This window comes from Triturus cristatus, chromosome 1_1, assembly GCF_964204655.1.
Source record: "Triturus cristatus chromosome 1_1, aTriCri1.1, whole genome shotgun sequence".
In the NCBI taxonomy this organism is placed as follows: Eukaryota; Metazoa; Chordata; class Amphibia; order Caudata; family Salamandridae; genus Triturus; species Triturus cristatus.
In genome coordinates, this window is record NC_140579.1 from 2,685,398 (window position 1) to 2,703,541 (window position 18,144).

General features: G+C 46.2%; 1 protein-coding gene and 1 long non-coding RNA gene across 2 annotated transcripts in view; one reads left to right on the plus strand and one right to left on the minus strand.

Annotated features, from left to right (window-relative positions):
* LOC146869048 (E3 ubiquitin-protein ligase TRIM39-like) overlaps window positions 1-18,144 on the minus strand; it is a 148,500-nt gene that overhangs the window by 49,251 nt on the left and 81,105 nt on the right. Inside the window, exon 5 of the mRNA XM_085643865.1 lies at window positions 8,617-8,669. Coding sequence (XP_085499991.1) covers window positions 8,617-8,669 — 53 coding nt within the window. The remainder of the gene's footprint in view (window positions 1-8,616; window positions 8,670-18,144) is intronic.
* Window positions 1-18,144, plus strand: part of LOC146869049 (uncharacterized) — a 220,729-nt gene that overhangs the window by 34,273 nt on the left and 168,312 nt on the right. The window lies entirely within an intron of this gene.

Consider the following 18,144-nt stretch of genomic DNA (forward strand, 5'->3'; position numbering starts at 1 on the left):
CTCTCGCCACAACACGCCGAAGTCGTGTACAACTCCGAATGCATAACGTGAGTCAGTGTATACATTAACTTTCTTATTTGTGGCTTGAATACAGGCTTGTGTTAGAGCAATAAGTTCTGCTGCTTGGGCGGACAAAGTATCTATACAATTTGTCTCAATAACTTCAGTGTCTGTTGTGACTGCATACGCGGCCACTAAATCTCCTGTACTTGTTCTCATGCACGATCCGTCTACATACAACGTCAGGTCTGGATCTAACAACGGAACGTCTGTCAAGTCTTGTCTAGGTTTCGTCTTTATTTCAATGATTTCAACACAATCATGAGCTAGTGGGTCTGTTCCAATTACAGGTAATAGTGTAGCAGGATTCAATGTATTACACCGTCGGATCTCTATGTGTGGTTGAAACAATGTCAATTCATAACCGGTAAGTCTTGCTATGGTCAAGTGTTGTGTTTGTGTTCGGTTCACAAGAACCTCTACTGCATGTGGTACTTGTACTGTCAATGGATGTCCTAATACTATGGCATCGCTTTGTCTGATTGCTAAAGCTGTCGCTGCCACTGATTTCAGACATGCAGGCAAAGCCTGAGCTACGGGATCTAATGTACTGGAAAAATAAGCACATGGCTTGCGTGATCCTGCTTGATCCTGAGTGAGTACTGACAAGGCAGTACCTTCGCGTTCTGTAACAAAGAGTGTAAAATGTTTGCTATAACATGGTGTTGCTAAAACAGGTGCTTGACATAAAGCTTTCTTTAAGCTTTCAAAAGCTTGTGTATGTTCCTGAGTCCAAGGGAGAACAGTCGATGTGGCTGCCTCCTGTGTGGTTAACTGAATGAGTGGTTTTGCTAGAAAAGCGTACTGAGGGATCCACTGCCTACAATATGAAGTGAGGCCTATGAAAGCTCGCACCTCCTTTTGTGTCTGGGGTATTGACATGTTAGCAATTAACTGGATGCGATCTGGTGTAAGCTGCCTTCCCTCCTTGGACAGCGAGTGACCAAGATAAATAACTCGCTGGACACAGAATTGCAGCTTAGAAGGAGACACCTTGTGCCCCTTGTCGGCTAGGAAATGTAAAACTGTCAGAGAAGCTTTTTCACATTCTGGCTCGCTTCTCGCTGTGATCAGCAGATCATCGACATATTGAAGCAGTGCAGTATTGACTGGCATGTGGATACTGTCAAGTTCTCTCTTCAGTGCTTGGCTGTAGATGCTGGGGCTTTCTGTGAATCCTTGGGGAGCGCGTGAGAATTTAAAGCTGCGCCCATTTAAACTGAATCCGAACAAATATTGGCTTTCCGGATCTATTGGGACGCTGAAAAAGGCATTCTTGAGATCGATTACAGTAAAGAATGTTGCTTCGGAATCAATTGCTGTCAACAATGATGATATATCAGGGACCACAGGGAATTGTGGTACAATGCACTTGTTTAGTTCACGCAAATCAATAACCAATCGGTACACTGGTGGGGCAGTAGGATCAGTTCGTTTAAGAATCGGAATTATCGGTGAATTACATACATTGGAGTCTGTTTCTACAACTACTCCCTGGACAATCAGCTCATCAATGATTTTCAGCAAAGCCACTACAGCATCATGCGGTAACTTGTATTGTCGCATTCGTGGTAGTACCACTCCTGCTTTCAGGGTGACTCGATAGGGTGTAATGTTCATGCAGCCAACATCCGTAGGGCCTTGTGCCCATAGATGTACTGGTAAAGTCTGTAGTCGGGGATCCATGTCTCTAGACACATAGTGACCTTTAAAATCACGTAAAAACAACCTTACTCCTTCCGGAGAACAACATATTATGGCTCCTAGTGCTTTCAGAGTTTTAATTCCTAACAGATTTTCTGGGCATGATTTAGTAAGCAATAAATCTGTAGTTCGTGTCAAAGGTCCTATCGTAAGTGGTAGAGGCTGTGATACTTCATTAACAATAGGTTTTCCTGAAAAACCAAGGGAAATATTTTGAGAGCCTGAGAGGGGTGCCCCTGGAACTTCACTACGTTTTATGGTTGTTCGACTTGCCCCTGTATCGAGTAAGAATTTTCTATCTTGACCTAATAATTCACTATGTACATAAGGTCCTTCTTGATCTACAGGAATCTCGATAAGCGGTAAGTCAACTTCCCTCTCTAGGCTTGTTCATGCGTAACGCTGATACTCAGGGTATTCATACTGTGCAGTCTGATACATTTGTCGTGTTGTGGTTTGTGTGGCAGTAGCAGGCAACGGCGGTGCAGCTGGCACAAACTGTATGGGTTGCTGTGAGGCTGGCATGGACTGTTGTTGAACTGGCATGGACTGTCCATGCTGCATAGCTCCTTGTTCATTCTGATCTTGTCTAACTAATCGTGGTCTCTCCTTTGCAATACCTGTAGCTATATTACGTTTCAGGACTGGACAATCGTGTACATAATGGCCCAGTTGTTTACAGTAATTGCAGCTTCCTTTTACAGGAACTGCAGAATCACCAGAATGTGTCACACCCTTTTTGTGACCATCTGCTGGTACTGTCTGAGAAACTAGCATTTTCATTTTTGTATCCTTCATGCGTCTATGCTCGTGTTCTTGTTCATCCCTAATTCTATTGTGATGATACTGTAACATTTGTAGCATTTGTGACGGAGTGTTACTTTGCCAGGTACTCTCGAATTTCAATATTCTATTCTTTACTGGAGGCAATGCATTTTCCACTAATTTTGTCACAAATAAATGTGGATATGAGTCACTACTTGCTTTTATACCACTATTTATACCAAAACATTTTTCAAATCGAGCATAATAATCGCTTGTGTCTTCATCTTGCTTTTGTTTGCAGGCTGTGATTGCACCCCAATCTTCCTTTTTTGTAGTTAATAAACGTGGCAGTACCTGTACTAGTAAACCTGGTAACAGTTTAACTTTATCCCCGAGCCCTGAACCTGCAGTTCGGCCCCTTTCTTCCTCTGCTAATGCTGTCCAGTCTATCTTTTGGTCACCCACTTCCCACTCTTTTTCTTTCAGTTTTTCATAAATGCCAGCAGGCAAAAGCACCTTTAATATCGTCATAATATCAGGAAAGGTGTACTCTCCCATCAGTAACATGTCTTTAATTTCTCGGTGGAAACCCGCTGGGTCTTTGTCATGACTAGGTACTACTTTCTTCATTTCCAATAATTCCATTTTTGATATGGGTGTGTAAACAAATACACGGTGAAACTCATTGTCTTCGCCTTTTATTGGGTGCACTTCTCGTAGGGGATTTTGTCTATCCATATAGTACGGCGCTCTTTCTCTGCGGGGCAGCGAGAGAGAATCCGGACTTACAAAAAGGACATACTGCTTACGTGACACTAATATCTCTTTAATTAGCTTGTTACTAGAACCTCTCCATCTGTTTGTGAGTAGTTCCGTTAATATATCAGGTAAAGGACCAGGGTCAGCATGTTGGCTCTTATATAATATGAGGAGTTGCTGAATCATATAGATTCCAGCTAAACGTTGTTCATCTGTACTGAGATTAAAAAACGTGTGTGCTACGGTCTCATCACCGTATTTTTCAGGACTGTCAATCCAGTGAACGGCTGATCTGGCTAACTCTTGCTCATCCATGGAATCGAGGAAGTGGTAACCCCTTCGTTCTCGTAATATTTTATCTGCGGCTTGAAACGAATGTTCAGGAGACTTCAGATTTATTATAGGCGTCGGATACGTTCTGCTATTATTTGGGCATACTGAGTGTATGGGATCAGAAAAACATCTAGTATTTTCACAGGATCTTCCTCTGCCTACATAAGCTATGGTCTCTGACTGTCTTGCGGAATTCCCTGATTCGGACATTTCATCTTGCTCAAACTCGTCTGTTCCCAATCTCTCTTCATGAATACGCTCTATTTCTTTACGGATTTTTCGGCACATGGCTATTATACAATTTTGCTTATCGTGTCTCCCTTCTGATATATTCTGACTCCATTTTGTAAGAATAAGCATTGCATTCGGGTCTACCCCCGGGCGGTCTTGATTTCTGATCACACAGTTTATGAGGAAACGTAACAGTTCCCCCTGTATTTCTACTTTCTGGAATTCCATAGCTCTGTTAATACATCCTGGATCTCGTCCTGTTTGAACAAAATGATATATGTTATCTAGATGCGTAGTCATTCCTGGTAACCTTGCTAAATACTCTGCGGCTCGCCTGATACGTAATGATGCCAGGACCATTTCGTCCTCTTTACCAACCACTGGGTCATATCTACAATTTACAAGGAGTTCCTTAAGCGTACGTTCACTTACGAATTTAGGTGTACGTGAATGTGCTGACTCTTGAAAAACAAGTTTATTTATTCTGGGTGGTGTAAAGGTAATGCTAGCACCTCCCGTGGCCCCATCTGGGGCGTCGGGTGTGAATGGGTTCGTTGAACGTGACACAGCAACTATGGGTGTCGATACCCCTGTAGAATCGACTGCGGAGACAGATGCGGAAACAGATGTGCTTGCTGACGCTTGCGTCGGGACTCGCTGTTGCACGGGGACAGATACCTGATCCTGACGTTGAACCCCTACACCAGACGGTCTATGTGGTGCGGCGTTAGCATATTCGGGAGCTGCGTCGTCTAGATATGAGGAAAGAAAAACATCTTCTGCGGTTCTGGGATGCCCTTTTGGATGTACCTTAATTGGAAATAATGGGGGTGGCAAGTCTTTTGGCATTTCTGGAGCAGCCTTAGGTAGTCCTTCGGCTAGAAGGGGATACATACCATTCATAAGAGCATTTCTTTGTCTATTTACTTGTTCTGATTTCACTCGGATACCTTCCTCAATTAATAGACTTTCTTGAGCTTTTTATTTGAACTTTCTTTACTCCTCTCTTCTTGTCTACGTGCTTTTTCTGTTCGTCTATGAGATTCTTTACGCCATAACTCAACAGCGTCTTTCTGTGACTGTCTGACCTTTCTTTTCCATAACTCTTCCTCCACTTTCATGATGCACTCTGCATCCCAGGTTCCCGCTACGGGCCACCTTTGACTTTCCGGCAATCCCTTGGTATAGTCTACCCATAGATCAAGAAACAATATGGCATCTAAGCCATGCTTATGGTACATAAAATGCCCTGGAGTGTCCCTAGGAGGAATAGGAACTGCTTCTTCAAGCACCCCTTTTCTGGTAGTAATCTGTCTTAACTTCGAGAAGAGCGGCATATTGACAACTGATCTGATACTTACTCTTGAACTCACTTAATACGAAAAACACAATAATGAACAGTGAACAATGAACACTCATTCATACCACAATATTTGAACACTTTAAACATTAAACATTAAACATTTTAACAACGACCGACAATGATGACAGTCTGCCTAACTAATCACCACGCTGAATTCTTGACAATAACTGCATACTTCGGAATACTTGATATACTGCTAAACAGTACATATACACTGCTAAACAGTGCAGACCGGATTTGTGTACCCAAATCCGTCTTGACCGGCACAACCTATGTGCGCGTCAACACGCCTCCCCGGCGATGGTACTCACCGAGTAGCTCCTTGAAACGGAAGGCCTCAGAGAATGGACAGGACTCGATGACTGCGGACAGCGGACCCTCTGGACATCGGGATTTCGAAATAACTGGTGGGCCTCTGTATACCTCGGATCTTGCTCTCTCAGCTAGGCTCTGGTCGGGATACTTCGCACTTCTCACCGCCTCGTCTGGGTTGATCGCAGCCTCAGTCGCCCCCGCTTGACCGGAGGGAGCTTACAGGAAATCCTGCTGGTACGCGTTTATGGTCCGTCCAGCTGTGGCAGGAGACCGGGCCTGCAACGCACCGCCGGCGCGTGAGATGAGAAAGTGTCCCTGTTCGGGCGCCATTATGTGGTAAACAAAAATCTTCTTTACCGGACTGAATTTCATACGGGATCTTGAAATAAAATAAAATAGCTCAGAATAACAAGAGGCAGAATCCGTGGTATAAGAGTTTCTAAATGGGCTTTATTCCATCAAAAATGGCCGACTCGAGTCGCGGCCTTCAGGTTCCGTCACCACGAGGGTTCAGGAAGTGAAGTACAATACTTTATTGATAGACATGCATTTTTATAATAAGTACATTACAATGAAACGAATGTAGAAGGCGTAACATTTGATAAGAAAAGTGACAAAACAGGTACGTAATCGAAACTAGGCGTAATAAGGAATAAAAGAAACATGATTGGTTAGGATTATCAGACATAGGTGGATCTATAAGATAATACTTGGCATAGATGCGCGCGCAGCAGCATGACGTGTGATTGACGTGCAACTAGGGGGTGAAGGGGACTTGACATTTAGCTCTACATGTGGAGACGAGAAGTCTGGGGGGTCAAGTCAACCTAATCCCAAATCATATCTAACATCCTATGTTTAAAGAACTATGTTATCCACAAGGAAGGACTCTCGGACAGAATCTAGTCTATACTGACTGTGTGCGTGCACAAACGCCTAAGTGTCTATATGAGATGCGAGGGGCAGAAAACTTTCCATGGCAGCAGGGCTATGAATCACTTGCAGGAGGACGGAAAGGCTGAGTCCTTTGCTTGTGAGCTAAAGGAAATGTTTACCTAAATCACTAGACAGGAATGCATCGGCTGAAGAGCAAAATAGATAATTCGAAGGTGAAATACAGCTTCTTGGCAGGCAGGCGAAAACTGGCCGAGGCAGGCACCGTTAGCTGCACAGGGAGTAGGGCAAAGTTCATGGATACAGATGCGAGCTCAAGCTGAAGCTGTCAAAGACAGAGAGCAGGGAAAGGCTTTGAGGACAGAATCGGGCCTACTTGCCTGAACTGTAAAAATGGAGTAACTTAGCCATATAAAGTCGGTGGCCTTTCATACTTAGGAATCGAATATCCAGCCCATCGATGGCGGATCTGACAGAGAACATGTCGACGGTAGACACACATATGTTTGCGTCTTAGAAACTGGAACTAGAGGGAACATACATGTACTTGTAACATGCATATAGAACCGTTGGGGTCCAAGATAGGGGACATAACTGATCAGGAAAATCCACATTTCCACAATTAGGACTTTAAGTTATAAATTGCAAGTAACAAAAGGATGTCTCTTTTGAAAGCAGTAACCTGCTGATCTCTTCACATCATACCCACTCTGTAATCTACTTGGTACACGTTCTTTGCAGCAGGCATATTAACCCTCTGCACTAACTTCACCTAAGTCCAAACCTCAACTATACAAAATGCTGACCTCTCTCCAGGGAGATAATTAATCACACGAGTTATCTTGACATTTATGTGAGGCCTGGTAATTGCGGGAAAGAAACGCTGCAGCAGGTGCTTCAAAAGCACAATAAACTTTCACACACAGCGCCCCCAGGAAGCCAACTTTGTATTCCTTTCCATGAAATGCATTCTCACACTACGGCAGTGAATGTAAAATCCAAATGTAAGGAATAGGCACAGTGGGGACCCAGGGGGTACTGGAACCAGCAAAAAAACCTAAGCCTTTGTAACCAGTTTACAAAGGCATGTTAAAATGCAAATGGTCTTTAAAGACCTGTGAAAAAACACGGGGGGTGCCGGAGATAGGAATCCAGACACTGCCCAGCTGAGCCCCCAGCAGCTCAAGTTTCACTGCAGCAGCCCGGGCTGAGACACAGGACGGGGGAAGACGGAGGGGGGGGGGCTGAAGCCCTTGGGCCTGGGCAGAAGTGTGACTGGGAAGGCGCGACCCCCTTTGCATCACTCCACGGCCCCCCTGGGGGTCGCGCCCCACAGTTTGAAGACCCCTGGTGTAGGTGCATGCGCTAGGTCAGTGTAGGTGCATGCGCTAGGTCAGTGTAGATGCAAGCGCCAGGCCAGTGTAGGATCACACATGAGGTCAGAGTAGGTTCATAAGCTAGGTCAGTGTTGGTTTATGAGCTAGGTCAGTGTAGCTGCATGCGCTAGGTCAGTGTAGATGCATGTGCTAGGTCAGTGTAGGGTCACAAGTGAGGTCAGAGTAGGTTCATGAGCTAGGTCAGTGTAGGTGCATGCACTAGGTCAGTGTAGGTGCATACACTAGGTCAGTGTAGGTGCATACACTAGGTCAGTGTAGGTGCATACACTAGGTCAGTGTAGGTGCATGCGCTAGGTCAGAGTAGGTGCATGCGCTAGGTCAGAGTAGGTGCATGCGCTAGGTCAGTGTAGGTGCATGCACTAGGTCAGTGTAGACACATGCACTAAGTCAGTGTAGGTACATGCACTAAGTCAGTGTAGGTGCATGCGCTAGGTCAGTGTAGGTGCATGCGCTGGGTCAGTGTAGGGCACCATACCATAGCACACCACACCATACCATACCACACCACACCATACCATAGCACACCACACCATACCATACCACACCATACCATACCACACCATACCATAGCACACCACACCACACTATACCATACCATACCACACCACACCATACCATACCACACCTAGTGCTGGGACACTCCCAGGTAGCCATGCGCTTTACAAATGCCCTTTCATTCATTCATTCATTCATACCATAGCACAACACACCACACCACACCATACCATATCATATCATACCATATCATATTTATGAACAGTAATATTCAGAGCTAATCATCACAATGGTATTTACCTTTATAACTCTTCACCACCACCTCTGGGCACTGAATCTTCACATTATTACACCTGAAATAACACACACATCATCTTTGTATTAAAGAACAATGACAGCTACAGGAACAAAGGATGAACATCACATAGGACCTGTATTTGAAATACGATTCAGTATTAGGAGCAGCGCCTGTGGACTAGAGCTCAGTGTGAGTTACTGTTCATAAACTACAGTCAAAGCTCTAACGATATCCAAAAGTACCTTTAACATCTTATGACAGGATGTGGGTATTCTAAGGCAGATAGCTCGGTGAGACCAGCACGCTTCATGTGATGCCATGGAGTGCCTCAGCATGGGTCTTCTAGGAGCGGCCGTTGGCTGAGTGAGGGGGATGGGTTGAATAACAGGTTACATCTGCTCCTGGTGGGGTCTCGTGTATATACTTAATAAATACCTTCGTACCTGAGGTCTACGTGAATTCCTGAGAGCGCCCACAACACAACATTGTCACATCCAACCCCTGCCAGTGTAAACCTTGTCACCATTCCCTACAACTAAGATATTGAAGAGCCTTAGTGGGATATATAAGGAAGATATGAACCCAGACCGCTTCGTAATGAAAAACTGGTTGCAAAACAAAAACTCCCACGTCGTATGGAACAGCAGATTTTAGGCCGTAGGGGAAGGATCACAGAGGGAGAGACAAGGGAACAGGTTCAGAGGCTCAGTAAAGGGAAAGCAGCAGAGCCAGACGGGTACACAGAGGGAGAGAGAAGGGAACAGGTTAGGAGGCACCATAAAGGGAAAGCAGCAGGTCCAGGCGGGATCACAGAGGGAGAGATAAGGGAACAGGTTAGGAGGCTCAGTAAAGGGAAAGCAGAAGGCCCAGAGGGGATCACAGTGGGAGAGATAAGGGAACAGGTTAGGAGGCTCAGTAAAGGGAAAGCAGCAGGCCCAGACGGGATCACAGCGGGAGAGATATGGGAACAGGTTCAGAGGCTCAGTAAAGGGAAAGTAGCAGGCCCAGACGGGTTCACAGAGGGAGTGATAAGGGAACAGGTTAGGAGGCTCAGTAAAGGGAAAGCAGAAGGCCCAGAGGGGATCACAGAGGGAGAGATAAGGGAACAGGTTAGGAGGCTCAGTAAAGGGAAAGCAGAAGGCCCAGACAGGATCACAGAGGGTGAGATAAGGGAAAAGGTTAGGAGGCTCAATAAAGGGAAAGCAGCAGGCCCAGACGGGTTCACAGAGGGAGAGATAAGGGAACAGGTTAGGAGGCTCAGTAAAGGGAAAGCAGCAGGAGGCACAGGAGGGATCACAGAGGGAGAGATAAGGGAACAGGTTAGGAGGCTCAGTAAAGGGAAAGCAGCAGGCCCAGGCAGGATCGCAGAGGGAGAGATATGGGAACAGGTTCAGAGGCTCAGTAAAGGGAAAGTAGCAGGTCAAAGTGGGATCACAGAGGGAGAGATAAGGGAACGGGTTAGGAGGCTCAGTAAAGGGAAAGCAGAAGGCCCAGAGGGGATCACAGAGGGAGAGATAAGGGAACAGGTGCGGAGGCTCAGTAAAGGGAAAGCAGAAGGCCCAGACGGGAATCACAGAGGGAGAGATAAGGGAATAGGTTAGGTGGCTCAGTAAAGGGAAAGCAGCAGGCCCAGACGGGATCACAGCGGGAGAGATATGGGAACAGGTTCAGAGGCTCAGTAACGGGAAAGTAGCAGGCCCAGACGGGTTCACAGAGGGAGAGATAAGGGAACAGGTTAGGAGGCAACATAAAGGGAAAGCAGCAGGTCCAGGCGGGATCACAGAGCGAGAGATAAGAGAACAGGTTAGGAGGCTCAGTAAAGGGAAAGCAGCAGGCCCAGACAGGATCACAGAGGGAGAGATAAGGGAACATGTTAGGAGGGATAGTAAAGGGAAACCAGCAGGCCCAGACAGGATCACAGAGAGATTAGGGAACAGGTTCGGAGGTTCAGTAAAGGAAAAGCAGCAGGTCCAGATGGGATCCCATCTGAATCCTCTTTCTGGGTATCTTATTTTAATGAGATCTCTCCGGAAGGCTGTTAAATTCCACCCTCCTAACATGAGGCACCTGTAGTTATGATCCTTAAGCCGGGTAAAGATGCTAGGTTAGCAGATTCCTATAGACCTCTATCTTAGTTGAACTGTGATTACAAAATGATTACAGGAATCTTGGCTAAGAGGTTGTCAGATGTCCTTCAAAAGTTGATGCATTTCGATCATAAGGGGTTTGTGCCTGGATGGAAGTTGTATGAATTAACCCAATGACATTAGTGAGAATGATATGGCCGAGGCCTCTAATCTCCTGTTGACAATCGCGAGAATTGATGCTGCTAAAGCATTTGATAGGGTTAATTGGTTCTATCTTTGGGAGGTATTGCAGGATAACGGTTTCAGCAGCAATGTTACTGAAGTTGTGCAAATGCTATATAAGGTGCCGGCAGCTAAGATTTTTGATGGCGAATTTACAGCTTTGTTTCAGATATCCAGGGGAACTAGACAGCAGTGTCCTTTGTCGCCATTTCTGTTCTGTGTATATATTGAGCCCTTTTCCCAGATGATTCGGCAGGATTAGACCATTCTTCCCTTTGAAGCTGCAGGGTTACCAACCAGACTAGCACTGCATGCTGATGACATAGTTCTGTATGCATCGAAGCCAGAGCTCTGTGTTCCACAGCGTGAGACGCATGCCAGAGATTTTGGGAGTCTGTCAGGTTATCTAATCATTCATTCATTTGATAACTTTATTTCGGTCGAACACCATAAAAGAGCAGATAAAATAGATACAAACATAGCACATCCAATAAAAAGATAAAAAATAGAAGCATTTCGTTAAAAGGGAGATTAAACAAGTGGGTTATCAAAAACAGTTACGAAGATTTAAGATGATTTAAAACTAGACCTACAATGCCACATACCATAAAGAAAACGGGAGACAGCAAATACAATATGCGTAGAGGTATCATACTTAAGGACTCTACATGCCTGCACACAGTGTCGGAAACCCAAGTTTTTACATAGTGGGATAAGCCAGGTTTTGCGAAGGTTACTGTATGCAGGGCAAAAAAATAAGACATGGATAAGATCTTCTCTGTTATAATTACATATAGGGCAATTTTCGCTTTCAGATCTAGCCCATTTCGTAGTGAATGATCTAATAGGAAGAGAACCATGCCTTAATTGAACATATAATTTCCTCGCAAGGGGGGATTGGACCTCATCCAAAAATTTCTCCCACCCCCTTTCTAGTTTAATTGTGAGGAAGTCAGCAGAGAGCCTGCCATAAGAAGTTGAGCTATGTAGAGTGCGTAGATTGTGCTGTCTCACCAGGTTTAACAGCTGGGCCCTGGGTATCCTCGGGCAGCTCAGCTCAGGAGACCCCCATAGTTGGGGCTGGACTATTTTTGATGAAAGGGCCTTAATGTGGGAGAGCCAGGAAATATTTTTATTTTTTAACTGTTCCCAGACCTCCCGGAATTCAGCTCTGAAGGAAGCCAGCTCAGGTGTTGACCAGAGCCTCCTCCAGTAAAGCAGGAGGCGCACGTCTGCCAAGTCCTCAATAGATTCCATCCCCATATCCATTCGCAAAGGGATAAGGGGTGTGCTTATCGGTAATCCCACCAAATTTCTCATAAATGCCTGTTCAACCCTCGAGAGACTTGACACATTCATATGACCCCAGAGTTCTGCCCCATACAGAGATGCAGTCCGGGCCTGTAGGCTGTAAATCTCGAGGGCGGGCGCAACCAATCTAGATATCGAAGCTCTCTGGAGTTTACCCATGCCCCCAGCTACTTGCGAAAGTTTGAGGGCAGATTTGGCGGTCTGGTGGCCCCAGCCAAAATCCTCCGTCAGCGTAATCCCGAGATATACAAAGGTTTTGACTCGTTCCAGCGGAACACCATTCAAAAGAGGGTTCGAACGTGTGCGTCTCGGGGGATTAAAGATCATAAACTTGGTTTTAGCCAAATTAATCTCCAAACCCCGCACAGCGCAGAAGCCCACAAAACCATCCAGGACACGCTGAATGCCCGAGGATGTTTGCGACAACAGGGTGTCATCAGCGAACATCAACGCAGGTACATGACCAGAGGCCAACCAGGGAGCATCATTATCCTTGACTTCGTTTAGGGTGTCGACAAGACCGTTAATAAACAGGCTAAATAGGGTGGGGGCCAAAACGCACCCCTGCCGGACGCCTCTGGCAACAGGAAAGCGATCCGAAAGGGCCCCATGTCTCCCACACCTGACCTGAGCATAGTTTCCTGCGTGCAGACGGGTCAGGATATTAAGCAGATAGGGTGGTAGGCCCAAGTCTGCCAGAACCACCCACAATTTTTCCCTGGGGACCAGATCAAAAGCGGCCCGCAGGTCCACAAAAACAAGAAAGAGGCTGCAACCCTCGACCCTTGTAGTTTTCCAAAAAAGGACCTGGAGCCGGAAGATCTAGTCCAAAGTTGAAATTCCGGATCTAAATCCAGCCTGGAGAGTGGACAGTATTTCCTGTTCCTCCATCCAGGCTTGTATCCTATCCAGGATAATTCTGCCCATTAGTTTTTGTGTTGTATCTAACAAACTAATGGGCCTATAGTTTGAGGGGGTTAGGGGACAACATTTTTTAAAAATGGGGACAATCTCGGCCCCCAGCCAGGTGTCAGGTGGGTCGGAGCCCATAAGGATCGCATTAAATAGGATAACAAGATAAGGCGCCCATATTTTCGGCTGGGATCTAAACAGATCCCCAGGCAATTTTTCAAGGCCGGTTGCTTTGTTTGGGAGCAGTTTGGCTATGGCAGATTCTACCTCCTTCAGGGTGATACTCACTAGAGGATCTGGGGGAAGCGCTCTGGATCCCAGCCCACCGCCCGAGGCCCCCGCCAGTCGACACTCGTGGCGGGGGACTGGGGCAGGGGGCCGCGCGAGTGTCGCAAGTCCCTCCCGGCTAGTTCCAGAGGTTGGATTTAAACCTAGCGAGGGAGGGTCCTCGTGCTCCAGACATGCATATAAAGCCCCAAAGTGAGCCTCCCACACTGAGGGCGCGATATTTGAAATAATAGCTTGCCCTCCACCCTTAGAGCCCATACTCACAATGGCCCAAAAAGACTTAGCGTCCCCTGCCAGAAGCGCTATTCTCAGCTCTTCCCACCGGGCTTCCTCCCAATCCCTCTTGGCTCTCTCAATGGCCTTTTTATAAAGCAGGCGAGATGATCTAATTGATAGACTATCCTGGGCTTTGATTGCGTTAAGGAGATCCTTCTTAGCTTTCCAGCAAGAGAGATTGTACCAATGGTGTGTCTTTACCCCACCCCGACCGGGCCTAGTTAGTGGGCAAAGGACGTCCCCCAACACACTGACCAGATGACTATGGATTGTTACAGCATGACTATTTAATGACAAGTCAGCCATTGCAGCTATCCAAGGTAACGCAAGCTGATACACTTCACCCAGCTTAGTCGGACAGTTCTGTAAGTGGGGCCAGTTGACCCTACGACAGTTATTCGAGACTATAAATGGGGTGCTCTTATTAGGTATAAAGCCGGCTTCATGGTTAATCAACCCAAAGGTCCCTGGTTTGAGTGTTAATACCAGGGCGTTGTGGTCACTATAATGTAGTCGATAGTGGACGTTTGTGCTACCCTATTAAATGTGGGAAGTCCCGGATGATCAGGGTCCAGTCTCCCGTTACACGCCCGCAGTGACGTAGCAAGCGAGAACGATTTTATTTGAAGGACCAACCGGGTCCATACCTTAACAGGAGGGATCTTTGGTTCCGGGATACACCAGAGCTGATCTTCAACATCCTGCTCATCCCAGTCAGGGTTGACCAAGGGCTCAAATTGGCAATTAAAGTCCCCGCCAACAATTTTTATGACTGAGGGGTCAAGTGTCTGAATAAAGAGATCTAAAACTTTGAACGTTTCAGACTCCAGCTCACGACTAACTGGTCTAGAGTAAATGTTAATTATAGCTATTTTTGGTGAATTTGGGGGTGTCATTAATACACATTGGATATCAGGGGAGTTAGTTAGTAATTGAGTAGCTGTAGCGCCCAGGTGGGTGCCAATCCAAATTGAGAGACCGCCCGATGGGCGCCCTCTACCGCCGGATACAGCCAGGGTATGAAATATTGCATAGCCTGGATAAGCACTCTCCTCTAAAGCCCACGTTTCCTGGATCAAACAAATACCATGATTAGCCATAAATGCCCCCCAATCAGGATTAAATAATTTGCTTTTTATACCAGCAACATTCCACGAAAGGATTTTAATGGTGCCATCGGGTACATTACAGTATCATTTGGGATTCGTGTTACCGTGGTGGGAGAACTGTCACAAGTAGGAGGCTCTAGGGGAACTAGGCAGTGGTGTCCTGTGTCGCCATTTCTGTTCTGTGTATATATTGAGCCCTTTTCCCAGATGATTCGGCAGGATTAGACCATTCTCCCCTTTGAAGCTGCAGGGTTACCAACCAGACTAGCACTGCATGCTGATGACATAGTTCTGTATGCATCGAAGCCAGAGCTCTCTGTTCCACAGCTTGAGACGCATGCCAGAGATTTTGGGAGTCTGTCAGGGTATCTAATCAATAAGGTAAAGACCGGGCTAGAGAGAAAGTAGGGCTTCAAACCAGAAATCAGATTAGGAATCATGGGAGCATCGTAACTCAGAGTTTGGAGGAAATATCAGATGTAAACGTAACAAAGGTATCCCATTGTTAATTTGGAAAAAAAATCGATGCTGATATGACAAATAATACATTTATTTATGTGAACAAAATTGCGTCCTTATTAACAAATTCACCCGATGTGAACGCCGCATCAACCTCGACTCGCAAATACGTAGTCCGGCAAGCACTGAGACCTAGGCCCAAGGTTACTGATTGTCAGGCCACAGGTGCGGTGGCACGTAGCCGGCAGACAAATGCATGGACGGGAAATCCGAGATCAATCCCATAGATTAGTGAAGAGACAAACAATTGTTAAGGGAGAATGACCCCAATAAAGCGAGCATGGCTGGAGGGGGTACGCGCGCTCCAAAAACAGCATAAAGTCAGATGCTACATAAGTTGGGAACATGGAGAAAATCACATCACAGAACACGCAGTGATCACGTGCTCCCCGTGGCAGACATCTGGACACTTTAACCACTGGCTGCATTTTGTCCTTGCAAGGTCGAGGCCCACCTGGATTATCAATTAAAATTAATTTATGAATCTAGAGGGAGCAACTTACATTCCCCTCCCTACAAGGATCTCCAGAAACATTTTATTGCCTATAATGAATTGTATATAAGAACGCTACAGATTGATTGTAATTTGAGACATTCCTCGGACCCTGTGCCTGTAACTGTTCTCCCGGCCGCTATGTTTAATTAAACAAACTGTTCCTGTTTTGCCAAAGGTTTTTCAAAGGTATTTCATGTTCAAGCAACACCGTGATATAGATGCTCGCTTTTCAAGATGGAGGGAAAATCTGCCCCTCGGTATCTATGGGAGGGTGAACACCATTAAGAAGCTGGTTCTTCCGAAGGGGATTGTCTCGTTTAACACTGAACCACTTCCTTTCCCCAAAAAGCTTTTGCAGAAATTGCAAGGGAGGGTCATCAGCTTTAAATGAGCATCCAAAGGAGCCAGGATCGCACGAAAGAAGGAGGAGACTGAAGCAAGGGAGGGTTGGCAGCTTTATATGGGCGTCCAGGGGAGACAGGATCTCATGAAAGAAGGAGGAGACTGAAGCAAGGGAGGGTCTGCAGCTTTATACGGGCATCCAGGGGAGCCAGGATCTCATGAAAGAAGCTCGGATAAGACTGAAGCAAGGGGCGCTGGCTTTTCTGGATTTTCAAGCCTATTGTTATGTTTTCCAGTTCAAGAATTCCCGGCTCTTGGCTGGAGAGCTAGATCATTCTCACATGGGTCAATTGTGTAGAGCTATCTTGAAGCATTTAAGCCTGAAAACGTTTTTTCTTTAAGTTTGGGGACCCAAAGTTTTTAAACAAGGTAGGTTAATGGTTACTTTAACAATCCTGAGGGTGTGGGAATCCTTTAGGAGAATTCTCGGGATAGATTACAATGCGGACCTGGCACCAATTTGGGGCTCTCCTGGAACCCCCAAGTGACATAAAGATAAACTTAGTTACCCTTTCCAGCATGGCAACCTTTCCACCTGGGGTGACATGACAAGAGCTCTCTGAACTTTTGAAGGGGGGCTTTCAAAATTTAAATGCCCGCAGCTTTGTTCTTGGAGGTCAGAGGTGAGCGGTTCGGTGCAGGAGGATGTTCTCGAGTGGGTGAGGGCTAAGTAACAACCTAAAAAAGGGGTTTCCCAGTGGTATTGGGTATTCAGATGAGAAAACGGGAGTCCCATACCTGCACTGGGAAAAGGATCTTCTGGCGCTAGCTAAAGAGCAATTACAGCGAGTATCTTTAAATCTGTTATACAATCTGATCAAACCAGTACCACTTAAAAAGAATCATTTGTTTACTCTCCATAGACCTAATTGGTTACCAACGAAGTTGGCTAAGATCAATAGGAACCATAAAAATATTAGAAGTGTGGTGACACAGAGGCGGATGATATACGCATGTTCGTGGACTGCCCGTTATTTGCCTTCTTCTGGTGGTATTTAAGTCAGGCGTTTTAAGAAATTAATGGCTGCGAAGTTAAGGTGAGCCCCTGCCTGATCCGATTTTGGATGGACTTGTGCCCGTACTGGGACGATTTAAACTTGGATCAGGCCTCACTGATATTTTTTCTGATATCGTAGCAAGAACGGAAATCTGTAAGAAATCGATTACTCCCGACCCACCAAAGGTATCAGAATGGCTCAGATCTGTAAGAGATGTCAGTAGACTGGACGAACAAGTTACTTACCTTCGGTAACGATGTATCTGTAAGAAACATTAGTTAGTTAGATTCCTCACCTTAGAATATCCCCAGGCGTCAGACTGGATCCGGAAGATTTTTCGTCAGCAATACCCCTTGCGCGTCGCTAGGCGTCGTCTGCGGCTCCGCGTCCGTCGTTGGCGTCGTGCGCCGGAATGACGTCGTCGGAGTACTTAGATGCCGCCCTCGCGCGCTGATGTCAGTTCTTGTACATAGCTTTCCGCGCCAGGAATGCAGAGCCATGCAAGAGACCGACACTGGTGCCAAAAAATCTAGGGGCCTGAAAAGGATAACCTTAACCCTAGATGTCGGTTCGCAGAACGGGGAGGATGGGTGGGTCGGTGAGGAATCTAACTAACTAATGTTTCTTACAGATACATCGTTACCGAAGGTAAGTAACTTGTTCATCTGAAAGAAACACGTTAGTTAGATTCCTCACCTTAGAATAGATACCCAAGCAATACCAACCCCGGTGGTGGGTCTGCGAACCAAGATCACACCAGAAAGTCCTGGAGGACGGAACGGCCAAAGAAGCCATCCCTCCGGACTTGGCTGTCTAGGCAATAATGCCTGGCAAACGTGTGTAGCGAAGCCCACGTTGCCGCCTGACAGATATCCTGCAAAGGGACTCCACGTCCCAAAGCAGTAGTAGC